The 27,298-nt window shown below is 34.1% G+C and overlaps 10 protein-coding genes and 5 pseudogenes across 15 annotated transcripts, besides 3 other annotated features; 7 read left to right on the forward strand and 8 right to left on the reverse strand.

The window, feature by feature from the left end:
• Positions 1-15,760: part of a mobile genetic element that runs on past the window's edge.
• Positions 1-27,298: part of a mobile genetic element that runs on past both edges of the window.
• Positions 721-1,651, reverse strand: TVAGG3_0324500 (organellar and viral DNA polymerase type B; the record flags this gene model as incomplete). The annotated part of the gene is made up of 1 exon (XM_051230243.1): positions 721-1,651. A coding segment is annotated over one exon (931 nt), but the record flags the coding sequence as incomplete, so codon positions are not given.
• On the reverse strand, positions 3,144-3,561 carry TVAGG3_0324510 (annotated as a pseudogene). Its single transcript has one exon. A coding segment is annotated over exon 1 (418 nt).
• On the reverse strand, positions 5,125-5,682 carry TVAGG3_0324520 (organellar and viral DNA polymerase type B; the record flags this gene model as incomplete). The annotated part of the gene is made up of 1 exon (XM_051230244.1): positions 5,125-5,682. The coding sequence occupies one exon, from the start codon at positions 5,680-5,682 to the stop codon at positions 5,125-5,127; it is 558 nt and encodes a 185-aa protein (XP_051099974.1).
• TVAGG3_0324530 (uncharacterized protein) lies at positions 6,260-6,589 on the reverse strand (the record flags this gene model as incomplete). Its single annotated transcript, XM_051230245.1, has 1 exon — positions 6,260-6,589. A coding segment is annotated over one exon (330 nt), but the record flags the coding sequence as incomplete, so codon positions are not given.
• Positions 9,418-10,445, reverse strand: TVAGG3_0324540 (organellar and viral DNA polymerase type B; the record flags this gene model as incomplete). Its single annotated transcript, XM_051230246.1, has 1 exon — positions 9,418-10,445. A coding segment is annotated over one exon (1,028 nt), but the record flags the coding sequence as incomplete, so codon positions are not given.
• Positions 13,658-14,390, forward strand: TVAGG3_0324550 (annotated as a pseudogene). The gene has a single exon. A coding segment is annotated over exon 1 (733 nt).
• TVAGG3_0324560 (protein of unknown function, DUF4107 family) lies at positions 14,871-15,113 on the forward strand (the record flags this gene model as incomplete). The annotated part of the gene is made up of 1 exon (XM_001312660.1): positions 14,871-15,113. The coding sequence occupies one exon, from the start codon at positions 14,871-14,873 to the stop codon at positions 15,111-15,113; it is 243 nt and encodes an 80-aa protein (XP_001312661.1).
• Positions 15,111-15,760: a terminal%2Cinverted (terminal inverted repeat of Maverick-1C transposon ID:TVAGG3_0324400).
• Positions 15,865-16,665, forward strand: TVAGG3_0324570 (integrase core domain containing protein family; the record flags this gene model as incomplete). The annotated part of the gene is made up of 1 exon (XM_051230247.1): positions 15,865-16,665. The coding sequence occupies one exon, from the start codon at positions 15,865-15,867 to the stop codon at positions 16,663-16,665; it is 801 nt and encodes a 266-aa protein (XP_051099977.1).
• Positions 17,371-18,279, forward strand: TVAGG3_0324580 (organellar and viral DNA polymerase type B; the record flags this gene model as incomplete). The annotated part of the gene is made up of 1 exon (XM_001312659.1): positions 17,371-18,279. The coding sequence occupies one exon, from the start codon at positions 17,371-17,373 to the stop codon at positions 18,277-18,279; it is 909 nt and encodes a 302-aa protein (XP_001312660.1).
• On the forward strand, positions 19,705-20,484 carry TVAGG3_0324590 (KilA, N-terminal/APSES-type HTH, DNA-binding family; the record flags this gene model as incomplete). The annotated part of the gene is made up of 1 exon (XM_001312658.2): positions 19,705-20,484. The coding sequence occupies one exon, from the start codon at positions 19,705-19,707 to the stop codon at positions 20,482-20,484; it is 780 nt and encodes a 259-aa protein (XP_001312659.1).
• Positions 21,726-23,957, forward strand: TVAGG3_0324600 (annotated as a pseudogene). Its single transcript has one exon. A coding segment is annotated over exon 1 (2,232 nt).
• On the forward strand, positions 24,038-25,139 carry TVAGG3_0324610 (annotated as a pseudogene). The gene has a single exon. A coding segment is annotated over exon 1 (1,102 nt).
• Positions 25,309-25,777, reverse strand: TVAGG3_0324620 (HNH endonuclease family; the record flags this gene model as incomplete). Its single annotated transcript, XM_051230248.1, has 1 exon — positions 25,309-25,777. A coding segment is annotated over one exon (469 nt), but the record flags the coding sequence as incomplete, so codon positions are not given.
• On the reverse strand, positions 25,828-26,684 carry TVAGG3_0324630 (annotated as a pseudogene). The gene has a single exon. A coding segment is annotated over exon 1 (857 nt).
• Positions 26,709-26,968, reverse strand: TVAGG3_0324640 (uncharacterized protein; the record flags this gene model as incomplete). Its single annotated transcript, XM_051230249.1, has 1 exon — positions 26,709-26,968. A coding segment is annotated over one exon (260 nt), but the record flags the coding sequence as incomplete, so codon positions are not given.

The following is a 27,298-nucleotide window of genomic DNA, read 5'->3' on the forward strand; positions in this document are numbered from 1 at the left end:
CTTTTATAATAATTGCCCGTCCTTTATATAAACCAGTTATTTGCATTGTTCGTGAACCTTTAATGATGGGAGTTCCTTTCACTTCTGTCATGTGTCTTAAGATGAAGTTTATGTCATAACTGAGGTTGTGAAAATATATTAAACTCTTGTCAGGGAGTCTTTCCAAAAATTCTGTTGCACAGTTTTGACCCCAAATGCTTTCACTCACTGAACCATCTTCACTGTCATAACAGATGTTAAAAGCTTTATGAAAGCCATCCGTACTACACTCAAAGTCAGCAAAGAAAACGTGCTCAGGAATGAATTTACATTTAGCTTTATTTACTTCTTTTGACTCTGCTTTCTTCTTCAGTTGTACACAATACTTTGGAGCATATGTCAAATCTTTAAATGGTGCAAGGTTCTGTTTATATAAGTCAGTAGTATATGTGAAAAGTTCTCCATAAGAAATAGGTTCGAAATATTTGCACTCCCACAATGTTTTCATAACATCCCATAACGGTGTTGTTCTATCATAACGAACTACATATTTATCTTCTCTCTTTGTATAAATCTTCATCTGTTTCTCAATGTTCATTCCACCACAAGCTTTGAGAATTTCTTTATAGTTTCGAATGAAGTATGTTGTCATTGGAAGTCTTTCATTTAGCATGTAGTGGTCTTCAACAAGAAGTAAGTCAATAGTTCTAACAGTTTCGCATTCTTTTGGTATATATCTCTTTATTTCATTATGTCTTGAGTCATTGAAATAACCAATGGTAACATTAAATGCTATACCTGTTGCGTCAGAAATTTCTTGTACTTTACTTTGAGGAAAGTCTCTAACACGAATGACTTCTCTCATGTGGTCAATAGTTTCTTCATTTACTCCAGCCTGAATGCAAGCATAAACGAAACAATTGTCCTCTGTCATAAGTATTGCAGTTCTTTTGTTCAGTTCATTGAAGATTTGGTAGCGTTCAAGATTTATAGGTAATGTGCAAAGATACTTCCATAACTGACCGCTTCTCTTCTTATAAAACTTCTTTTCACCATTATCTTTCCAAAAGCTTTCTATAAGTGCTGGGTTTCCTGTTTGCTTAAGAGCTTCCAAAATGGCTTTCTGGTCATTTGTCAGTGTGCTTTCATCTCTATATGGTCTCTTTTTTGGTTTGCCTTTCTTTACATCTGACATCGTTAAGCCTTCATATTCTGTTAAATCATACATCTTTATTTCAGTAAGATTCTTTATGTTTGTCAAGAAGAAGTCATAGTGCATTTCAACAATACCTGCAGCATTTGCTTCTATCTCTGATATAAAGTTCTCCTTCAAGAGCTGATGTAGTAATGTTCCAATATTATTGAGGTTTAACGTAGAACATTCATACTTTCCACCAAGTTTATAACATACCATCCATCTTTGTTGCGAGTTTATTTTAATTTTCTCTAAGAGTCTCATGAAAACCTTACCGAAATGTTTGTGTAAATATTCTCTGTTTGGTTCATCTAAAGCTTCGATGTTAAAGTCAATGAGTCTATTGCCTGACTTCACATTTCTCTTCCTATTCTCTTCATCTTTCTTTAACCATCTCTCACCTTCTTTTGGTTTGTCGTCAATGGAACGAATGACATCGTTAGCTTTGCGAACTTGTTCTATAGCACTTTTAAACATCTCTCTTCTCTGTTGTTTCAGTGTGTCGTCTCTTCTTCTTGTTTCACCAACGTTTGCATTTGTTATGTCAAACATTTCTTGACGAACATCATGCGAAAGAGCTTTACGAGTATGACCAACGTTCGCATTTGTTATGTCAAACATTTCTCTTCTTACTTCATGAGGTACTGAACGTCTATGATATAAGTCAATAGCAATGTCATTTAAAGGAAATGCTCTTGCATGGACTTCGTCCTCGCCGCGTTGCGGCTTTATGAACTCATGAATTCTATCATAACTTATTGCACCATTGTAGTCTTTTAATGAAGTCAGCGAGTGCTTTTTTGTTTGTCGCGTAATGTTTTGCAACATCTATATTAGCTTCTGTAAGAAAGTTGTTTTATTTCCGAGTGTTCTAACTTAGACAACTTCCGATACATCTTTAGTAGGAATATAAAAAAAATATTTTTTCGAAAAAATAAACTTAGAAAAATTATTTCTTTATATATTTGCCATTCCGAACTTCGAAAAGATGTTTTATACCAGCATAGAATTTTTCTCTAGAGCTTGGTCTTATATCGTTTTCATGACAATATTTTCTATATTCTTCATATAAAGCCTTTTTTTCATACATTTTATAAGGACAATCTAACCAGAATAGCGCATATCCATTTTCGTTATCTAGGTCTCTATATGTTTGTGGAATTTCGCTTTCTTCTGTTTGTAGAATTTCGCCTTCACTATTTAGTTCTATGTATATATATTGTGGAATTTCGCTTTCTCTATTTAGTTCTATGTCTATATATTGTGGCTTAAAAGGATGTGGGCAAGAAGGGTCTGGCGCTATGTAAAAAGTTAATTTTTCTGTCATCTTTTCTATCGGATAAAAAAATATTTTTGAAAAATTAGATTACATTTTTTTAAGTTATTTTTCAAAATAATTTAATATTTTTATTTTAATGAAACACATGCAAGATTGCAAGTTCTTTTCATACAATGCTCTCGCTACTGCCATCAAGAATGAGTTCAATGGTCTGCAAACGTTCAATGTTATCTTTAACAAGAAGTTTGTGAAAGAATCTAAGTTCGGTCAGTATGTCAGACCATTAGCTATTGTCATTGACCGCAAACGTATACTTCACAAGAGTTAGCATAGTTTTGAAACAAAAGGGTTTCTTCGTGAATGTCAAAGATACTCATTATACTGTTATAAAGAACTCCAACATTGACTTCTTCAGTATTGCTATGAATCTTTCCGAACAGAAAGAATATAAGAAGGGTGAAATATGTGAAATATTATCCTTCATCTCTGAAGACAATAACGAACAAAGATGTTATACAAAAGTTCTTACCAAAGGTTGAAGAAGCTTCTATTGACATTGACGAAGGAAGTGAAATGGTTGAAGAAATTGACCCTGAAGCTATTTAACCAAAAATATATTTTTGGTGAAGAGGTGAGATTTCACCTGTTTTTTCACCTCATTCTCTCTTCGTTAATGTTCTGTTCGTGACTTCATTCTTCCTCTTTGAAGTTATCGAAATATTCTGTTATTTTTTCCTTCAGTAATGGTAAGTCTTCTTTGAAGGTAAGTATTGTGCAACCTTTGATGTCATAGTGTGTTTGAGGAAGAGTATTTTTGACAATTTCTTTTATTTGCTCATTCGGTGTCATTGAAATCGGTAAGTTTTCACGATAGAACCAGTTTCTGTCAGATTTATATATTTTAGCAAGGTCGTAAAAGCTTTTGTTGTTTCTTCTGACTAAATGCAACATAACCATATCTTTCTTCTTCATTCTCCAACTCTTCAGTATAAATCATATACTTATAGTTCTTTTCCTTTCCTTTTGGTACTGAACGCGGTATTCTTTTCTGTATGCTTTTGTCTTTGGATTCAATGACTTCATCTTTTGCTTGAAGTTTCTTTTCCATCTCTCCACGTTCTTGTCTGTGAAGTTCGTCAAGAAGTTTGTAAATATTCCAAGCATAACGTGGTGAAGCCCACATTGCAACTGCATTTACTAAAAGTCTATGAACATAATATCCTCTCAAACCGTTTGGCAATTTTTCACGGTTTTCATAGAGTTTTGGCGACTGGGATTTTTTACCTACTCGCTGTTCTTCACTGTTTTCAGAAAAAAGTACGTCTCGCTGTGCTTCACTTAATAGTTCTATGGTGCTTTGGTTCCTAAACCAGTCTTTAGGAAGCTTAGTATCTGGAGCAAAACAAGCCGTCAAAATACTTTGCATTTGGTACATGTCGTCTTTGACAGAACGAATGAGTCTCAATTGTTTGTTATACTGTATGTATTCGTATTCTTCATTTATGACTTCATGAACGATAGCAGTTGTTGTGTTCTCTAATGTTGACATATCTGTCTTTACATACAGGATAAAAAAATAAATAAAATAAAAACTAACTTTATTTTTTTTGAGATAAACACTATTTCTTCACAACATTAAATTTTATCCTGTATGAAATGACTTTAAAAAGATTATTGACTGACTTCGAATACTATCTCATTGACGCACTGACAGACCCTCAAAACTGTGTTGAAAGTTCTTTAAGCTTTAAGATTGAAGGTACGACGCATTTTGTCTTCACTTACGTATTGAAAGAATATGACCGTTATCATAACGAAGTGAATCAAACACTAATAAAATTTGTAGATAAAAAATTGGTTAACAATGAATATTTTAAACGTGAAGACCCAAACACTGCTGGAGATGATGAAGAATACAGACAAGTTATTGAAAAAAATAACGCAAGATTAGATGCAATAGAAAAGAAGTTTAATGAATGTCTTACAAACACGTATGAATATCTTATGCAGTGGGAAGCCAGATGGAAATAAATTTACGTCAAATATGCAATTTATAAAATCTTATGTCGACAGGCTACGTAGCACAGTGGTCTAAGGTGGTGTTATGGAGGGGTCAGGGTCTGTGGTTCGAACCGCGACAGCGCCGTATTTTCTTATTTTCTTTATTTGTCTTGTTTGTCGTGAATAAAAAGTGTCATAAAAGTGCTCTATCTTCCACGGGAATAAATAAAAAATTTACTTTATTTCTTCTTTATTTCTTTGTTCCCGTGGAAGAAGGGTTTTTGCCGTTTTTTCTCAGCCGAAATCAACGATTTTTTCATTTTTGGAATCCTTAGCAAATGAGGAATCTTTTCTCTCGTGGAAGCTTTGACCAAAAATATAATTTAGGTGAAGAGGTGAGATTTCACCTCTTTTTTCACCTAATTTTTCACCCTCATGACTTTGTCATAACTTCTTCGTAAATGCTTTGTCATAACTTCTTCGTAAATGCTTTGTCATAACTTCTTCGTAAATGCTTTGTCATAACTTCTTCGTAAATGCCTTGTCAAGATTTCATCGTAAATGCTTTGTCATGACTTCTTCGTAAATGAGTGTAAATGACCAAAAATATAATTTAGGTGAAGAGGTGAGATTTCACCTCTTTTTTCACCTAATTTTTCACCTCTTTTTTTCACAAGCGTTTTACATGAATTGTACGATGTATATTTGAAATCCTAAACAGTTTTGTAGCTTCTATTTCTTCGCTGAGGATATCAAAAGTTTTAACAATGCCGAAAGTCTCTTTATATTTCTTCTTGACGTCAGATAGAAGGAAATCTTCTACTGTTGGATAGTTTTTGTTCAGAAATGCTAACATGTCCATTTTATCTTCTGCTGGCTTTTCTGCTTCTTTCTTTAAGTCTGCATAGTCGTTTCGCATTCTTTCTATCTCTTTGACGGAGTAGTTATATTTCCTTATTGCTGCTTTACATTTTGAACATTGTGGGTTCATTTTTGCATTATACATTGAAATTTGACCTGCTAGAACAACTAAAGCGTCAATTGCTCTCTTCATCTCAAACATAGCGGGTCTTAGTTGTTCGTTCCATACTTTGCCTCTTCTATCTTTATCTCTTATTTCCCAAACACATTCAGCAACTAACGAAACAAAGTTGTCGTAGGTCTTAAATTCTTCAGATTTATATATGTCAGAAACATTCTTATATACCATATCGCAATCTTTGTCCATAACTTTATGGTTGCAATGAAAACCAAGGAATTCATAATTTACTTTACGTATGAACTTCTTTATTTCTACTGAGTCAGTTGCTTTGACTTCAATTTCGTCGAATTCAGGAATAGTTAGTTTTTGATGCTGAATTTCAGGTAGTTTAGGTAAATGGTCGATGAGGTCCTCCATTTCATAAAGATACTGTTCATTTGTTTCATCTTTCGCACTACAGTCTAAATTACTTGTTAAAAGTTCCTGCTTAATTTTTTGTATTTCTGTTTCGAAAGTAAATGAAGAAGGAATGAAGCTTTCCATCTCTACTAACATAGATGTTGGATTCATGACTAACGAGTTTGGTGAAGTTGTTGTGGACAGAGTCCCGCCGTTCGCGGCTTGAATTGTTGTTGTGCCGATTGTTGAAATCATATCTTTTATACAAAATAAAAAATAAATAAAAATAAAACTAACTTTATTTTTTCTATCTTAAGGAAATTCACGAAAATTCAAGAGGTGAAAAAACAGGTGAGAAAACAGGTGAAATCTCACCTCTTCACCTATAATATATTTTTGTCTGATTTACATCCAACGAAAAAGTTTAGAAGAATTTTCTTATTCTTTCTGGCATGTTTTTATCTTTCCAGTACTCCCGCTCTAATGGTCCCAGATGAGTTGGTTTAGATTCTCTCAAGTTCTTAGATGGTATAACATCTTCAACGCCTCCTTCATATCTTACTTTATAAGTGTCATCGTTTATGTTGTAGTCAAGTATTTCAATAACCACTCCTCGCTTTGCTTCGTCAATGGTTTCAGCAAGTTTGCCATTACTACTTTCGACTAATTTATGACGAGGGTAAAATGCTATGGAGTCGTCAGCAGCTTTTATAAGATATCCATTACCTTGCGTAGAGTCTACGATATAATAATTTCGACTTAACCTTAAACGTTTCTTTGTCAACGGTTTGTCGTCAAGAACTACACGAACTTTTGTTCCAGGAATGAGAGTAAATTGTGTTGAATTTCTGATATTTTGTGTTTGACTTCGTTTCTTTTGTATATACTTTTCTTCTTGTTGTTGTGTCATTGAATTTGGTGTATGTCCTGTTGTAGAATGTGTTGAGGAATTGTAAACTTCGATGAAATGTTTCATTGTTTCTTCGGTAAAGTCTCGCTCTTGATTTAAATCTCTGAGAGTCCTTATGAAGCGGTTAATGATACCGAGTATGTTATGGTTATGGTCTTCAGTAGTGTAGTGAGTTATGTTATGCTTAATGAGAAATTCTGTGATTTCGTTGCTGAGGTATGCACCGTCTTGGTCTGATGTTAAAATACTTGGGCTATGTTCTGCTACAAACTTTTGTAAAACTCTTAACACTTCATGAGTTCCTTTATTTCTCATTATATACGCAAAAGCTTTGCGAGTGTTAACATTAATGAAGATGAGGAATGGTTTATGTCCTCCTTTTCTGCTTTGAATGAGAGTGTCAAATTGGTATGCGTCAGGAGTGTTGGAGTAAATTGGTAAAAAGTAGTCGTAAGGATTTATTTTTGTTTGATGTACAACATTTTTGTCAAAGAACCTTTTCACTTCAGCTCTGTTAGTAAATCCCGAACTCTTTGCAGCTTCATTGAATTTCTTAAAAGACCTCCATGGATGTTGTTCGAATACTTCTTTCAAGCTCATTTATGTAAAGTTAAAGATTTTAACCAACTCGTATCCAAGCGTGCATTGTTATATAAGGAGGCATATAATCTTTTCCATTACCTGCTGGGTCTGTAATACCAGCTACAACATGTGTATGATTTCCTGCAGTTCCACAGAAAATACCTGTGCTAACATCTTTGGGGTCATCTGAGATATCATATCTATTCATTCCCTGTCTATTCGAACCCGCTGCAAGATTTATATAACCTCTTTTTGTTATTGAATGTGAATGGTTTCCTTCCACAGATGTTCTTCCACTGAACCTATGCATATGTGAAGGAAGGTTTTCAATACCTATTTTCTTTGAACCTCCCATCTTCATTGACTGCGTATTAGTGTAGAATGGAAAACTGTCAACTATTTCATACCATCTACCACCAAATAAAGTGTTTGGATTTATTGGATTCATAGACGTATAAACAGCTCCTATAGGATATATTAAATCATATATGCTCATAACTCTATAAACATATTCTAAAGAACTTATGTCATTAAATACCATTTGGAATGTATCTCCCGGATGAAATGTTGCATTTGTTCCACTTTTATAATGTAATGTTAGTTCAATAGAATTATCCAAGAAAAATTCAAAAGTATCTGGTTGAAGACCTCTAACAAATTCAAATGGAGTTGCTGGTTCACCATTTATAATTTCTGTTGTAAATGTCATTGTATCTGGTTTCGAAAATTTCTTTGTTAGTTCTGTATCCACATAAGTTTTGTCGGCTTTACTGTCTAACATTGCTGGTAGTTCATATGCTTCAAAGTTTCTGGCATGACCTTCGATATTCCTGCAACTCTTATCTAAATTGTTAAGAGTATCTTTTACGCTTGTACTCGGATTCTCTAAAGGTGCACTTGAACCCAAATCATAGTTCAATATTATGTCGTCTGCTCTAACAGTAGTGAAGGATTTATGTGTATGATTTTTGTCGGCTTTACTGTCTAAAGAAGTTTGAAGTTCATTTATATCGGAGATATTGTGTTTATGAGATTTCAAAACTTTGTTCGTTGCGTCAAGTTCTGTTTTGTCAGCTTTACTTTTAATAGCATCTTCAAAAGTTATTTTTGACTTAACTCTCAAAGTAAATCTTGGTTCAACTAATACACCGTTAACAAAGAAGTATGAAGCATAAATTTCAGCGTTATAACCAAATGATTGTGGTGCTATACCTGTGTCATACTGTACAGTACAGTGTATGTCATAACCTTTAGCACGAATGAATTTATATCTTCTTTCATTAACATTTTTCGTATTCACTTTTTCACCCTGTGTTAAATATCCATGATAGTCCGTTATAATCTGTTCATCAGAACTTATATAATGAACATGGTTTTTGTCTGCTTTATTGTCTAAAGAAGTTTGAAGTTCATTTATATCGGAGATATTGTGTTTATGAGATTTCAAAACTTTGTTCGTTGCGTCAAGTTCATTTTTGTCCGCTTTACTATTTAATGTAGCTTGAAGTTCATTTATATCGGAGATATTGTGTTTATGTTCTTTATCTGCTTTTTCGGCTAATTTCTCTTCTATCTCATTTATTTCAAGTTCATGCCTACCACCACCTCCCGAAGAAGTATTTTTCTTCAGCTCTTGAAGAACGTCCACTTCGCCATCTTTGGTGTCAATAATGAGACTTTGAGTTAAAACCTTTCCTGTCTTAATGGATGTTTGTAAAACTTCTTCTTCACCGTGTTCGGGGTCATCGTCGTCATATCTTGTGAAATCAGAGATGTTGTCATACATTAAGCATATCTGTCTCAAAAGTTCTGCTATTTGAATTGGAACGAAAGATATACAGAACTTTCATCATCTCCTAAAGTCAAGTCTGCTTTCTTAAGTATTTCTTGAATGTATGCAATGAGAACAGAGTACCTTGGAAAATATTCGAACAATATTTCATTAGCTGTTGGTTTTGGTGGTTCTTCTGGAGTTTCTGTTGTTTCAGTTCCTTCTGAGTTCTGTTGGAGTTTCTGCATCTCTTGACTTCAATGCTCTTGCTCTCAAAGACCTAAATGTTAGAGCACCGGGTTTTACAAAGGACTTTATAAATGCTTTAATAGTTCCTGGTAAGTTATTGTTAGCATTAAGTAAGTTCCTTATGCTTCCATCATGTACGTCCATAGCACTATGTAAAAAATCTATACTTTTCTTGTAGTCAGCAATAGACTGACTGTGATTTTTTAAAGATTTGTCAATACCTTTAAGCCAATCTTCATGCATGTCTGATACTGAGCCAAGAATATCATTTGCTTCCTTTAGTGTATTTTGTGCTTTTCGTAAAGTATCCAATCCCGTACGTGCATTGTTTGCTATACGTCTTACAGTATCTATTTGACTCCTTGTTTCTTGCATCCAACCAGATAAAGTTTTAATAGTATCCGAACCATTTGAAATGAAGTTCAAAGCATTTTTAACGTCATCTAAAGCTTCTTCACCAAGTACTGCCCATATCTTTCCGATTTGGTATTGAAGAACTCCATATGAAGCAGCTGTTAAACCAGTATTTATAAGGTCCCATATCCATGATTTAGCAGTTTTTCCATCCTTTCCATCCTTTCCATCCAAACCGTTTTCGCCTTGAGGTCCTTGTATTCCTTGAGGTCCTTGTATTCCTTGAGGTCCTTGTATTCCTTGTGGTCCGGTGTCACCCTTCTCTCCTTTCAGTTCATCTTTATGTTCGTTATAATATTCTAATGTCATAAGGTGTACATCATTACTGCTACCAGCAACTCCTAATATTTGTTTCTCATTCATGACTAAATTCTTTAGGCATTTAATGTTGTCGTCAAATCGAAAGCTCTTTAACAATTCAATGAGAACATTCAGTACTTTCACTAATGAGGCATCTACTGTAGAATTTATATATTGCACCGTTCCATCATTTATGATAGGAACTTTACTTATTGTAATGAATGGGTCATAAGTGTTAAAAGTATCGAAATCAATGACTTTTTTAGTTTTTCCATCGTCAATGACTAAATCATTGCCTTCAATGGTTAAAGTTGAGTTTTCGTTTACTAGTTCATGTGCTCTTCTTGCTTCATTTGTTTCATACGCATATGCAGCAATAGTCATATTTTAATGAGAATAAAATGTTGTTCTATTTGCAAAGTACTGACCCAAACGAATACGGAACAGTAAAGCTACAAACAAACTTAGGTCTTCAGAATGAAGCGCTTGCTTTCAGAGTTGTTGACTTCAATACTATCGCAACTTTTGTCATAACAGATGAAACAGATTTCATGGAGTTTGAAATAGATGGAAAGAAGCATGAAATAAGATTTCACAATAATGTAGAATATAAGATGGAAACATTAGCTGGAGTGTTAAATGCGCTCATAAATACTACAATAAACAAGGAGAACGAAGAAAACTTAATGAATGTTAAACTTATTGCAGGAGTTTTGAAGTTCAGTTATGCGAAGGAGTTTAAGATAACACGAATGAGTCATAGAGTTCAATTGCTTCTGGGAGCATACCATATGACATTTCCTTTGAAAAGTTGACAAAACGATTGAGATGAAATCTGTTCCATACGTATGTTATGGCAATTGTTTATACATTGAGTCAAAAATAGCTAATGTCACAGGTATTTCAGGAGTTAATAGTAAAGGTTCAGTAGAATATAAGTCTTTCTGTTATGAAGTAAATTCAATGTTCATTCCAAACGTTCCTGTCATAGCAACTCATTTAGGTAAATGGGTTCGCATTAGTCCTCATAATTTGAAAGACATGCAATTCAGACTAGTTGACTTTCAAGGAGAGCCTGTAGAACTGAAGGCACCAGTGCGAATGACTGTTGAAGTAGACTTTTTAGAAAATATTAAATGCAACAGCTTACAAGAGAACTCAGAGCTAAAAATATAAAGTATGAATGTTATGTATTAGGTCATGAACTTTGGTTGTTGCTGTTTGATGAAACAAATGAGTTAGTTATGTCAGTCAAGAGAACAGAAAAAGGCGTCAAAGGCGCCGAGCGCAAAGCGCTATATTGTGTTAGTGAGAACTGCACCAAGTCAATAAGATTAGGTTTGCATTATGAAGATGAGTTCGATACTGTTGAAGAAGTTTTGGATAGATATTACAAATTGCTAACTTGAAATTTTTTTGACTAACGGCGCAAAGCGCCAAGATGGGCTCAAAGAGCCCTCCTGACTGCTTTAATTTACTAAAACATATTTCAAACATAATTTATATTCTGTTGAAAGTTTTGTATACTCGTTCGAATATTTATACTTAAACTCAACTCCTGGAGTACCTGGTATTTCAATGATGCGGATGTTACCTATTTTCATGAATGGTGGCGTTTGACCACAGCATTCGATTTCAGGGTCGAGATAGTCAATGACACATTGTTTCCCTGTTATTCGTGATATAACATTTTCAAGGTCCTCCTTTGTTAGAATTATTTGGTTCTTGCTTATAAGATTTGTCAAAAGCTTCTTATCGTCTTTGAGTAAGATAGTTTGATATAACTGAAGAAGGTAATGGTCTACGTTATCTGAAGGATTTGTTTGAACATTTGTGTAAGGGTTGTCGTTGGCTTCTCTTGAAAGAATTTGGTCCAGTGGTGGATACTCTAACTTAACATCTGATGTAGCGTTAGCGTTTGAAGCTGAGTTTAAATTCACGGCGCCATGCGCCAAGATGGGCTCTTTGAGCCCTCCCGACTTAAGTTCTGGTTCTTTTTCTTTCAAACACTCCGAACTATAGTTCTTTATGACAATATTGTTTGTCGTTCGTGAGTCAACATTTGATGTTGGTTCAATTGGAACATTAACGGCACCAGCTAAGATGGATTTGCTTCTCATTTCATATAGAATAAAAACCTTTTATATGTATGAAATGAACAATATACTCGACAAGGGTTTGAATGTAAAGCTAACGAATGAAAATATTGTTGAATTCACTGAGACAGGTGCTGTGTATAAAGATGTAGAACTACTGAACAAAAGAGCTAAGGGAAGAAGCAGGAACATGAACAAAGGGTGGAAGCCTATAAAAATTTATGTCAATGATGGCTCAGGAGGTTCAAACATAAAGTATGCAGAAAGTTATAGAGTTTATGCGCTAAAAGGTGAAAAGCCTTCATTTAAGAACAGCTATTCTAACGCATATCCTCAAAAGTTAACGGATGGGGAAGTGGATGATATGAATGACAGCAAAAATATTAACAGAAATGGCGACAGAGATGCATGGAATTTGTTTACCATCAGTCAATTGAAGGTTAAACTTTAAAACAATGTTGGTCGTTCCCATGGAATATTTTTGACTTTAATGGTATTAGTCATGATATGAATCTCAAGGTATGAACGAGGAGAGATGAGAGACTTATATGCTTCCCAAATTTCTTCAAAAGGTAATGTTATACCTGACTGTTTCCAAATGAGTTCAATATCATAGCGTGAGAAACCTTGAAAGATAACGAAGTCAGTTATGAGACGTTTTATGTTTAAAGCTAAAAACCTCCATGTTTGCATAAGTATTGCTACAGTTAAGTGGTAATGTCTGACTTTAGTAATGATGTTAGCTAATGGTGAGTCAGGCTTTGACACTAAACCTTTTCCGGCGAAGTCGTCGCAAACGAGCAGAGTGTTTGAAGGATACTTTTTGAAGGGGTATTTTGAAAGTTTTGACAGAATGTAGTTTGTAAGTCGTTTCATATCGTAAACTCCTGAGTATTGACGTAAGTGGTGTTTGTCAATAATTCTTTCCATCTCTTCTGAAGTCTTTTGCATTCCTGACTGTATAAATTCAACGATGGCATAATATTTCCTCTTACGTCGAATGTAACGTTGAAGAAATTCAATGAGTTCGCTATCTGGAACTTTAACGACAGAGGCTTGAACTTTTGACATAAATGTTTTCGCTGTTGAGTCCATAGAGTCTGAAGTTGCTGATATAATGATTTGGTCATAATATGAATCTTGACCTAAACGCTCTGTTATGAGTATATGACGAATGAGGTTAAATGTCTTACCTGACCCCATCTTTCCACAATAGAAATAAACACCATTTGAACAGAACTCATAGTCCTTACTGAAAGGAAGAATAAGAGAAGAGTTAAGTTTGTCTGTAGTTTCATTCATGTCTTCATCTACGTCATGTATTAAATGCTTCATTTTATCTCCATTAAAAATGCAAGTCAGAAATATTCAGAACATAGCACCGAGTCTAACTGACAAGAGTATAAAGATATACTATGAACACGTTATGATGAAACCAACCAAAATTCAAGAAAGTCAGTATACTTATGAATATCCAAGACACTGGGTAGAGTATGTAGGAGGTGAGAAAGCTATTGAAATAAGACAAGTTAGAAGTATTCCAGCAGGAAGGACAATATTATTGAAGAACTTTAATGTTTTGAGATATAATGATGAGACAAAGAAGCAAGATAGTTTTCCTATTGCTGTGTATGTGAACCTAGACACAGGAGATGACATGAAAGTTTTTAACACAAAGCTTCAAACGGTAGTGAGAGAACAACTGACTGCGGAAGGACACCCATTACCTTCAGAAGTTACCATAGCGTATAATTTTGAAACAAATGCAATAGATTTTAAAGTCGTCTCTGCAAAGAAGTCAGGTTTTACATTTAATGAAGCAGATGTATATTCGAATGAAAACTTCAAAGCTATTGCATGGTTAGATAATGACGATTGCTTTAAGAAAATATTTAAATTCAGTGACTCAACGATGTCAATAGATGACCTTCGTGGAATGTTACCATCGACGTTTACAGTAGAAGGTTCAGCAGGATTGCTTACAAGATTGTCAATTGGTGGTATTTGGTCTCGTGAGAACATTGTTATAAAATCCAGTATAAGTGAATTTGCTGAAGAATCTATATTATGTCTTTCAAACTATATGTATTCGCCGCCGAAGCATTATAGTATAACAAACTTTGTCAGTAAGTTTAATATAAGACTTGTTGAACCTTCTTCAATGAAAGATGTTGTGCTACCCAAAGACGGAAAGGATGGACTCATTATTGAGATGATTTTAATAGCATATTAAATGAGCTTGTTTTTAAAGGTCATTCATGATGAAATAACTGTTGTAGAAGATGTTAGCAATTGTTCAGACATTTTGAAGCGTATAGATGAGATAAGAAAGAAGTTTATGAATGAGAATGTTTATGTTTCATTGACTTTCTCCAGTAAAGAGAACTTTTATGAGATAATATTGAAGAGAGATGATTTTAATATGGTGTAAATGGTAGCTTGGGCAGCTTTAGGCGCAATGGGAACAAAAGCATTAGCATTTGGAGCAAAAGCACTTGGGGCTTATGACGCAGTAAATAAAATGAGTGGAGGAAGAGTTTCGAAGACATTAGATGCAAATAAAGGAAAGATTGGAGGCTGGGTTGCAAAGAAGTTAAGATTAAATAAAATAGGGCTCATAAATAAAGCATCCAATTTGGTTGCGACTGAGTCAGAAAATGCTTTAGGAAAGGACGATGAGTTTGCAAAACATGCAAAAGACTTTAATGACCAGATGAAAGGTGAAACAATGCATTTAAATAGAGTCGATGGAACTAAAGAAAATGTTTCTTCTCCACCAGTAGTTCTTCCGTATGGTCCCTATGGAATGTATGGAAACCCTTACGAAAGACCATTTGACCCATTGACTGGTGGAAGTAACTGGTATCATTACGGACGAAGAAGAAAGACAGTTAAGCTGGAGACAGACGTGAAGAAAGCAACTAAAAAGAAACCAAGGAAGAGAGTTATAAAGTAATGAATTCAACGGGTGAAAAAAGAGGTGAAAAAAGAGGTGAGATTTCACCACTTCACCTAAATTTATTTTTTCACCTCTGACAACGTTTATTTTTAAGTTTATTTTATTATTTAGCGAGAACGTTTATTTTTATATAAATGACAGAACAAAAGCAACTCATACAAATCAAAACATATAACAAACATACATTTAAACATTTATTCTTCCTTCCTGAGCATAACATGTTCTTTCAAATACATCCGAGACCAGTTGACTTTTCATTGACTGTGTATAAAGATAGAAATAGTTATATCATTAAACCATACGATGACGAAGGTAAGTTATGTAAATTGTACGTTAAGAAGTTAGAGAAAGTTTATGGCTTCAAGTATGACTACAATAGGGTTAACACTGATGATGAAGATATTGAGGAAAATTTATGAGAACATTAGTGAAGTCGTTAGTGAGAATGATAGTGAGAACGTTTATTTTTACATTAGTGAGTTCGTTAGTGAAGTGAAGTGGGTGGCGGTTTTGTAAATATTTAAGATTAAGTTAGTTTTTGCGTTCATGTTGTAAAATATACGTTAACGGTTTTGTAAATATTTAAGGTTAAGTGGTGTACGGAGGCGCGCAGTGCCTCAGTACCCAAGACTTGTATACTAACTCTGACGCATACCAATTTGACACTCTCATTCAAAGCAGAAAAGGAGGACATAAACCATTCCTCATCTTCATAAATGTTAACACTCGCAAAGCTTTTGCGTATATAATGAGAAATAAAGGAACTCGTGAAGTGTTAAGAGTTTTACAAAAGTTTGTAGCAGAACATAACCCAAGTACTTTAACATCAGACCAAGACAATGCTTACCTCAGCAATGAAATCACAGATTTTCTCATTAAGCATAACATAACTCACTACACTACTGAAGACCATAACCATAACATACTCGGCATCATAAACCGCTTCATAAGGACTCTCAGAGATTTAAATCAAGAGCGAGACTTTACCGAAGAAACAATGAAACATTTTCTCGAAGTATATAATTCCTCAACACATTCTACAACAGGACATACACCAAATTCAATGACACAACAACAAGAAGAAAAGTATATACAAAAGAAACGAAGTCAAACACAAAATATCAGAAATTCAACACAATTTACCCTCATTCCTGGTACAAAAGTTCGTGTAGTTCTTGACGACAAACCATTGACAAAGAAACGTTTAAGGTTAAGTCGAAATTATTATATCGTAGACTCTACGCAAGGTAATGGATATCTTATAAAAGCTGCTGACGACTCCATAGCATTTTACCCTCGTCATAAATTAGTTGAAAGTAGTAATGGCAAACTTGCTGAAACCATTGACGAAGCAAAGCGAGGAGTGGTTATTGAAATACTTGGCTATAACACAAACGATGACACTTATAAAGTAAGATATGAAGGAGGCGTTGAAGATGTTATACCATCTAAGAACTTGAGAGAGTCGAAGCCAACACATCTGGGACCATTAGAGCGGGAGTATTGGAAAGACAAAAATATGCCAGAAAGAATAAGAAAATTCATCTAAACTTTTTCATTAGATGTAAATCAGACATGAATATATTTTAGGTGAAGTGGTTTTTAGGTGTGCCTATGTGCCTATGTGCCTAGGTCATTTTAACTTCTCTGAAAAAGTGTGACAACACGACATTTTGACAACAGTCCAGGAAAATGTCAAGACTTCTTCTTCGTAAATGTTTTGAAGAACTGAAGTGTGCCTATGTGCCCATGTGCCTAGGTCATTTTAACTTCTCTGAAAAAGTGTGACAACACGACATTTTGACAACAGTCCAGGAAAATGTCAAGACTTCTTCTTCGTAAATGTTTTGAAGAACTGAAGTGTGCCTATGTGCCCATGTGCCTAGGTCATTTTAACTTCTCTGAAAAAGTGTGACAACACGACATTTTGACAACAGTCCAGGAAATAAACTTCTTCGTAAATGTTTTGAAGAACTGAAGTGTGCCTATGTGCCCATGTGCCTAGGTCATTTTAACTTCTCTGAAAAAGTGTGACAACACGACATTTTGACAACAACACAGGAAATAAACTTCTTCTTCATCTATGTTTTGTCATGACTTCATCGTCAATGTTTTGTCATGACTTCATCGTCAATGTTTTGTCATGACTTCTTCATCGTATTCTTTCACCCGTTGAATTTTCATGAATTTTCCCGAAATAAAAAATAAAGTTAGTTTTTTAAAAAAAATATTTTTTTATTTTTATTGTAAGAACATGTTAGCAACAACAGCACCAAACTCTTTAGTCATGAACCCAACTTCAATGTTAATAGAAATGAAAAGCTTCATTCCTTCTTCATATACTTTCGAAACAGAAATCCAGAAGATAAAGCAGGAACTTCTCCAAGGAGATTTAGACTGTAGTGCGAAAGATGAAACAAATGAACAGTATCTTTATGAAATGCAGGACCTGGTGGAACATCTACCTAAACTTCCTGAAATACAACAACAAAAGCTCACTATTCCAGAATTCGATGAAATAGAAGTCAAAGCAACTGACTCAGTAGAAATTAAGAAGTTCATACGTAATGTAAACTATGAGTTTCTTGGATTTCATTGCAACCACAAAGTCATGGACAAAGACTGCGACATGGTATATTTCATGGACATATATAAATCTGGGGAGTTTAAGACCTACGACAACTTTGTTTCGTTAGTTGCTGAATGTGTATGGCAGATAAGAGGTGAGGATAGAAGAGGTAAGGTATGGAACGGACAAATAAAACCAGCAGCCTTTGAGTTAAAGAAAACCATTTACGCCTTAGTCATACTTGCAGGTAAGGTTTCAGAATATAACGCAAAAATGAACCCACAATGTTCAAAATGTAAAGCAGCAATGAGGAAATATAACTACTCCGTCAAAGAGATAGAACGTATGCGAAAAGACTACGCTGACTTAAAGAAAGAAGTAGAGAAACCAGCAGAAGATAAAATGGACATGTTGACATTTCTGAACAAAAACTATCCAACAGCTGACGATTTCCTTCTTTCAGATGTCAAGAAGAAATATAAAGAAACATTCGGCATTGTTAAAACTTTTGATATCCTTCGTGAAGAAATCGAAGCTACAAAACTGTTTAAAGTCATGAACCATCACAACATATACCATGTAAAACGCTTGTAAATAGTTATGGTAGAAATATATTTTTGTCTGATTTACGCTCATTGACGATGAAATCATGACAAAACATATACGATGAAATTCATGACATTTTCCTGTGTTGTTGTCAAAATGTCTTGTTGTCACACTTTTTCAGAGAAGTTAAAATGACCTGGTGACCTGGTGACCTGGTGACCTGGTTCCACCTAAAATATATTTTTGCTGAAAAAATGACCAAATTTCATGATATAACTGTATTTTTTTTACGAAGAGAACTTTAACACTTCGTCAAAAAAATGACGTTTACCATGTAAAACGCTTATGAAAATCGTGAAATTTTTACGAAGAGAACTTTAACACTTCGTCAAAAAAATGACGTTTACCATGTAAAACGCTTATGAAAATCGTGAAATTTTTACGAAGAGAACTTTAACACTTCGTCAAAAAAATGACGTTTACCATGTAAAACGCTTATGAAAATCGTGAAATTTTTACGAAGAGAACTTTAACACTTCGTCAAAAAATGACGTTTACCATGTAAAACGCTTATGAAAATCGTGAAATTTTTACGAAGAGAACTTTAACACTTCGTCAAAAAAATGACGTTTACCATGTAAAACGCTTATGAAAATCGTGAAATTTTTACGAAGAGAACTTTAACACTTCGTCAAAAAAATGACGTTTACCATGTAAAACGCTTATGAAAATCGTGAAATTTTTACGAAGAGAACTTTAACACTTCGTCAAAAAAATGACGTTTACCATGTAAAACGCTTATGAAAATCGTGAAATTTTTACGAAGAGAACTTTAACACTTCGTCAAAAAAATGACGTTTACCATGTAAAACGCTTATGAAAATCGTGAAATTTTTACGAAGAGAACTTTAACACTTCGTCAAAAAAATGACGTTTACCATGTAAAACGCTTATGAAAATCGTGAAATTTTTACGAAGAGAACTTTAACACTTCGTCAAAAAAATGACGTTTACCATGTAAAACGCTTATGAAAATCGTGAAATTTTTACGAAGAGAACTTTAACACTTCGTCAAAAAAATGACGTTTACCATGTAAAACGCTTATGAAAATCGTGAAATTTTTACGAAGAGAACTTTAACACTTCGTCAAAAAAATGACGTTTACCATGTAAAACGCTTATGAAAATCGTGAAATTTTTACGAAGAGAACTTTAACACTTCGTCAAAAAAATGACGTTTACCATGTAAAACGCTTATGAAAATCGTGAAATTTTTACGAAGAGAACTTTAACACTTCGTCAAAAAAATGACGTTTACCATGTAAAACGCTTATGAAAATCGTGAAATTTTTACGAAGAGAACTTTAACACTTCGTCAAAAAAATCCCTGAAATCATATCTTTTATACAAGATAGAAAAAATAACGCTAGTTTTTTATAAAATATTTTTTTTATTTTGTATGTAAAGACAGATATGTCAACAACAGAGAACACAACAACTGCTATCGTTCATGAAGCTATAAATGAAGAATACGAGTACATACAGTATAACAAACAGTTACGTCTCATTCGTTCGGTCAAAGATGACATGTACCAAATGCAAAGTATTTTGACAGCATGTTTTGCACCAGACACTAAGAAACCACAAGACTGGTTTGAATTAAATAGCACTCATGAACTCCTCAGTGAGTTCGAACATGTAGAACTTAAAAAGATGTACCAAGACAGACAAAACTTACCATCACATCTAAAAGGTATATATGTTCATAAGTTCCTAGTTAGTTCAATAGCAATGTGGGCTTCACCTCGTTATGCAATCTACATACTTATGCTACTTGACGAACTTTGTACAAAGCAGAGAGAAGATATGATGAAAGAAGACAAAAACATTCAGAAAAGAATACCACGTTCGGTACCAAAAGGAAAGGAAAAGAACTATAAGTATATGATTTATACTGAAGAGATGGAAAATGAAGAAGACAGAGATATGGTTATGTTGCATTTAGTCAGAAGAAACAACAAAAGCTTTTACGACCTTGCTAAGATTTACAAATCTGACAGAAATTGGTTCTATCGCGAAAACTTACCGATTTCAATGACCCCAAATGAAGATGTGAAACAAATAGTTCAAGATACTTTACCTCAAACACACTATGATATGAAAGGTTGTACAATACTTACCTTCAAAGAAGACTTACCGCTACTGAAAAAAAAAATAACAGAGTATTTCGATAACTTCAAAGAGGAAGAATAAAAAATCTAAGCTAATTTTATTTTTTTTATAAAATTTTATCTCATATGAAAGAACATGAATTTAGAATATTCGGAACTCATGACAGAAGAAGAGAACGAACAACATGTAAAAGATTATGCAAAATTTCTGAAGACATACAAAGCATTTAAACAATATCTAAATGCTTCTAAAGATTATGCAAAATTTCTGAAGGTATATAAAGCTTATGAAAAAGCGTATGAAAAGTTTATACATTGGGGAATTGTTGTAAAATATCCATATGAAAACTAACACAAAAATATATTTTTGCTTAAATAGCTTCAGGGTCTATTTCTTCAACCATTTCACTTCCTTCGTCAATGTCAATAGAAGCTTCTTCAACCTTTGGTAGGAGCTTATGTATAACATCTTTGTTCGTTATTGTCTTCAGAGATGAAGGATAATATTTCACATTTGTTTCACCCTTCTTATATTCTTTCTGTTCGGAAAGATTCATAGTAATACTGAAGAAGTCAATGTTGGAGTTCTTTATAATAGTATAATGAGTATCTTTGACATTCACGAAGAAACCCTTTTGTTTCAAAACTACTGCTAACTCTTGTGAAGTATAACGTTTGCGGTCAATGACAATAGCTAATGGTCTGACATACTGACCAAACTTAGATTCTTTCACAAACTTCTTGTTAAAGATAACATTAACATTTGAAGCACCATTGAACTCATTCTTGATGGCATTAGCGAGAGCATTGTATGAAAAGAACTTACAATCTTGCATGTGTTTCATTATAATAAAAAGTTCGAAATATTTTAAAACTAGCCTTAAAAAATCTAATCTAATTTTTTTCTAAGAAATTTTTTTATTTCCTACTAAAGATGTATCGGAAGTTGTCTAAGTTAGAACACTCGGAAATAAAACAACTTCTTACAGAAGCTAACATAGATGTTGCAAAACATTACGCGACAAACAAAAAAGCACTCGCTGACATCCTCAATGACTACAATGGTGAAATAACTTATGATAGAATTCATGAGTTCATAAATGCAAGAGCATTTCCTTTAAATGACGTTGCTATTGACTTATATCATAGACGTTCAGTACCTCATGAAGTAAGAAAGAAATGTTTGACATAACAAATGCGAACGTTGGTCATACTCGTAAAGCTCTTTCGCATGATGTTCGTCAAGAGATGTTTGACATAACAAATGCAAACGTTGGTGAAACACGAAAGAGAGACGACACACTGAAACAACAGAGAAGAGAGATGTTTAAAAGTGCTATAGAACAAGTTCGCAAAGCTAACGATGTCATTCGTTCCATTGACGACAAACCAAAAGAAGGTGAGAGATGGTTAAAGAAAGATGAAGAGAATAGGAAGAGAAATGTGAAGTCAGGCAATAGACTCATTGACTTTAACATCGAAGCTTTAGATGAACCAAACAGAGACTACTTACACAAACATTTCGGTAAGGTTTTCATGAGACTCTTAGAGAAAATTAAAATAAACTCCCAAAAAGATGGATGGTATGTTATAAACTTGGTGGAAAGTATGAATGTTCTACGTTAAACCTCAATAATATTGGAACATTACTACATCAGCTCTTGAAGGAGAACTTTATATCAGAGATAGAAGCAAATGCTGCAGGTATTGTTGAAATGCACTATGACTTCTTCTTGACAAACATAAAGAATCTTACCGAAATAAAGATGTATGATTTAACAGAATATGAAGGCTTAACGATGTCAGATGTTAAGAAAGGAAAGCCACAGAAGCGACCATATAGAGATGAAAGCACACTGACAAATGACCAGAAAGCCATTTTGGAAGCTCTTAAGCAAACAGGAAACCAGCACTTATAGAAAGCTTTTGGAAAGATAATGGTGAAAAGAAGTTTTATAAGAAGAGAAGCGGTCAGTTCTGGAAGTATCTTTGCACATTACCTATAAATCTTGAGCGCTACCAAATCTTCAATGAACTGAACAAAAGAACTGCAGCACTTATGACAGAAGACAATTGTTTCGTTTATGCTTGCATTCAGGCTGGAGTAAATGAAGAAACTATTGACCACATGAGAGAAGTCATTCGTGTTAGAGACTTTCCTCAAAGTAAAGTACAAGAAATTTCTGACGCAACAGGTATAGCATTTAATGTTACCATTGGTTACTTCAATGACTCAAGACATAATGAAATAAAGAGATACGTACCAAAAGAATGTGAAACTGTTCGAACTATTGACTTACTTCTTGTTGAAGACCACTACATGCTAAATGAAAGATTACCAATGACAACATATTTCATTCGCAACTATATAGAAATCTTGAAGGAGTGTGGTGGAATGAACATTGAAAAACAGATGAAGATTTATACAATGAGAGATGGTAAATACATTGTTCGCATGGATAGAACTACACCGCTATGGGATGTTATGAAAACATTGTGGGAGTGCAAATATTTCGAACCTATTTCTTATGGAGAACTTTTCACATATACGACTGACTTATATAAACAGAACCTTGCACCATTTAAAGATTTGACATATGCTCCAAAGTATTGTGTACAACTGAAGAAGAAAGCCGAGTCAAAAGAAGTAAATAAAAATAAGTGCAAGTTCATTCCTGAGCACGTTTTCTTTGCTGACTTTGAGTGTAGTACCGATGGCTTTCATAAAGCTTTTAACATCTGTTATGACAGTGAAGATGGTTCAGTGAGTGAAAGCATTTGGGGTCAGAACTGTGCAACAGAATTTTTGGAACGACTTCCTGACAAGAGTTTAATATATTTCCATAACCTCAGCTATGATATAAACTTCATCTTAAGACACATGACAGAAGTGAAAGGAACTCCCATCATTAAAGGTTCACGAACAATGCAAATAACTGGCTTATATAAAGGAAGGGCAATTATTATAAAAGACTCTTACAGTGTTATAAATAAGAAGCTTAAACTATTTCCTGCTATGTTTAACTTACAAACAGGACCGAAAGAAGTATTTCCATACAACTACTACAGCAGTGGTTAATAGACACAAAGAATGTGTCATTTCTGAAGCATGTAAGTTTATCCGGGATGCAGATACATTCATGAAAACATAGATTCCATCAAAGGTTGCAGAATAGATGAAAACCATTCGACTTAAAAAATATAGCACGTTTTACTGCAAACAAGATGTAAGAATTTTAAGAGAAGGTTTTGTTAAGTTCCGCAATGACTTATTGAAAGAGTTTGATTTAAACGTCTATGACTACGTTAGTATTTGTTCTATTGCTAACAAATTGTTTGAGAACAGAGTATACTTCCCGAATGGAAATCTTTATGACCTCTCAAATAAACCAAGAGAATTTATTTCGAGATGCATTCAAGGTGGAAGATGTATGTTGTCAGATAACATTAAACAAAAGAGCGAAAAGAAACTCATTGCTGACTTCGACGCTGTTTCATTATATCCATCCGCTATAGCAAGATTGTATACTTTAGAAGGAATTCCAAAAGTATTGAAGGATGAGATGTTAAGCACAGAGTATCTCATGAGACATTTATTCGATGACGACCAAAAGGAACCCATTGGTGAAAAGTTTATGTCTGGCTTCTTTGTTCTCATTAAGATAACAGAGATTGGAATACATAGACACTTTCCTTTAATAGTTTGTGACCCTGAACTAAATCCAGAACTTAACGTTCCCAGAAGTTCAAACACTTGCTGTTTAATGTATGTTGACCATATAACATTACAAGACCTCATAAAATATCAAGGTGTCAAATGTGAAGTGTTGCAAGGATACTATTACGATGGAAACAGAGATATTAGAATAAGAGATGAAGTAAAGAAGTTGTTTGAGTTAAGGTTAAAGTATAAGAAAGAAGGAAATCCTTTGCAAGAAAATATAAAGCTCATTCTGAACAGTATTTATGGCAAAACTATTCTATCTCCTATTGAGTCAAAAATAACCATAGTAGATGACAAAGATGCTATAAGATATGCCATCAGAAACTACAACCATATAGTGAAGTTCGAAGGTTTGGATGGTTCAGATAAAACTATTTTCAAGCTAACGAAAAGCATTTGCAGACACTTTAACTTCTGTCCACTTGGTGTTAACATTCTGTCTATGTCGAAGAGAATAATGTGTGAAGTATTCTGTACTGCTGAGGACTTAGGAATGGACATCTTTTATAGCGACTGTGACAGCATGCATATTTTCAATGAAGACATACCAAAGCTTGCAGCTGAGTTTAAGAAGAGATATGGTCGCGAACTTATTGGTAAAACATTAGGTCAGTTCCATTCTGACTTCGCAGAAATAACACCTGGAAAACAAAGTTTAGCATACAAGTCAATATTTTGTGGAAAGAAGACTTACATAGACTTACTCACTAACGATTTAAATGAAGTTGCATTCCATGCACGTTGAAAGGTGTCAAACAAGACGTCCTTGCTTTAACGCTAATGAAATGTTTCCTGAAGCTATACAATGCTATTACAATGAAGATAAGAACATTCACATACCTGTTGGAACATATGACAAAGACTCTGAGTTCAGTTTAATGAAACTTTACAAAGCACTTCATGATGGTCAAGAGATTGGATTTGACTTATGTAAGTCATGTCAACCTTGCTTTGCTGAAAAGTTTAACTTCTCAATAACGACTAAAACAAGCTTTATTCGTAAGTTGAAGTTCTGAGGTCATTTATTTTTGTCAGCAATGAGGTCATTCGTGATAAAAATAATGAGGTCATATATTTTTGTCATTTATGTATAACCATTATCTCTCTTAAACTTTGCAATAGACAGCTTTGTTCTTCTTCCTTCTACATCTGTAATGTTTATATAATCTTTGCTATACTGTCTTAAGACATTCATTCGTCTATATTGAGTTCCCATGAAATAGTAAAAGACATCTTCACTTGGGACATAGTAGTAATTTTCTAACGTGTGATATGAGTATTGTATAATTTCAACAGCGTCTTCAGGAAGAGAGTCAACAATGTCAAACCAATAGCCATTTGAACCAGAAATATTTCTCATGTTTTCTCTTCTTGTCGTCCATCTTAAGTTCGAGATATGAAAGTCTCCTCTGTCTCTGTTTATATGGTCTACTTCACGAAGTCCTTCAGGGTTCGGAATGAAAGTTTCTGCAACTATTCTATGTTTCATCAGCTTGTGTTTGTTTAAATTTACACAAATATAACCATTTCCTTGGTCAAACTCACTAACAACTCTTTTATTGCTTATACGTCTAATTGGATAAGGGTACTCTGAAAAGATTTCATAGTCATTGTCATGTTCGAGTGTTTGCCAATGTCCTTCACCTTCCATGCCTTTCACTCAAATAAAAATTTTCAGAAAAAATAAAACTAGCGTAGATTTTACAATACAGCTATTGTAGAATTTAAGAGTTGTGCTTCAATGTAGAGACAATCTTTCCCATCTGGAGGTAAGAACACTGGACATTTATGGTCATGAGTGGAGTACATGTCTATCCAAAACTCACGATTGAAGCCAGTTAATTTATAGTATTTAGGGTTAGGAAGTGGTGAAGTTCTTGTATGACCAATGAACTCATTTTCAACTCCCTTACTTAAGTTTGAATATAATATAGCTTGCTTTCTATCCCAAATGCCAGGTGTTACAATCTTTGAAAATTCATTTTTCCTCGGAAGCATTGCATCATAATTGAAAACATTCTTGAAGTCTTCATTGGGTTCAGAGATTTGAAATCTTATACGTAATGGATTTTCTTTCTCTTTAGCGACTTCATTGAATGGTGAGAATACAACAAACTGACAGTCATGTGTTCCATCTTCATTTTCATTAAATTCATAATGAAAGTCTATAAGTTGTGGCCGACTACCTTCTTCCTTCAGTTGTGCAAGAAACTCACGTAAAGGCTGTAAAGTTTGTACTTCAATGTTGAACTTTTTCTCGAACATCTCATTAAATGAAATCATACATTGCAACAATGTTGTATCGTCTTTAAAGTATTTGTATATGTGAATGTTTTGGGCGCTTAAAGACTGTTCGTCATTTTCTATCTCGACTTGAAGTATAAAGTCAACCTTTCTGAAAGCACGTGTTATATACATAGATGTTATGCCAATGTACTTCTCTTCATTTATGTTCACAATCCAGTCTGTTGGAACTTAAACGTTACTCTGTTCCCCTTTATTTTGACGTCAGGGTTTTCACTACTGAACGCAACAGTTAAAGGTATTTGTCTATACATTTAATTCGGATAAAAATAAACCATTTACTCTTTCTTTGCTTCAGCTTCTTTAGCTTTTGCTTCAGCTTCTCTCTAGCTTTCTTCGCCAGTAGTCTTGGGTTCTTTTGTCTTCCAGCAGCTAATGCAGCAAGTTGTTTTTCACTAAGTTTTCTCTTTGGTCTCTCTGGCTTTTGTTCTTGTTTTTGTTCCTTCAGTTCGGATAAAATTTGCTCACGAATTTCTTTCTTCAATGCTTCAACATCTATGACCCCTTGGGTCTTGTCCGTAGGGCTTGTCTGAGTCATTTGACTGCAGAAAAAAACAAAATTAAAACTTTAACCGATGTAAAATGAGCTTGTCAAAATCAGAGCGAGAGTCTATTATATTAAATGACGCAAGAGGAATACAACATCCTTTCTATTATGTAAGTCAGAGTAAAGATGGTAAAATATACGTAAGAAAAAGAAAGGTTCCATTAGCGAATGCAGAAAGCGACAGTATTAAGGTGCATGGCAAGGGTGAAGTCCACGAAGCCCATATAAAACCTTCTGTTCAAACTGAGCACCAAAAGAACCAGAAGAAAAGAAGCCAGATGTACTTTCAATAACGAACCAAGAGCTTATTGCAAAGTTCGT

Source organism: Trichomonas vaginalis, chromosome V (assembly GCF_026262505.1).
Source record: "Trichomonas vaginalis G3 chromosome V, whole genome shotgun sequence".
NCBI classification, from domain to species: domain Eukaryota; phylum Parabasalia; order Trichomonadida; family Trichomonadidae; genus Trichomonas; species Trichomonas vaginalis.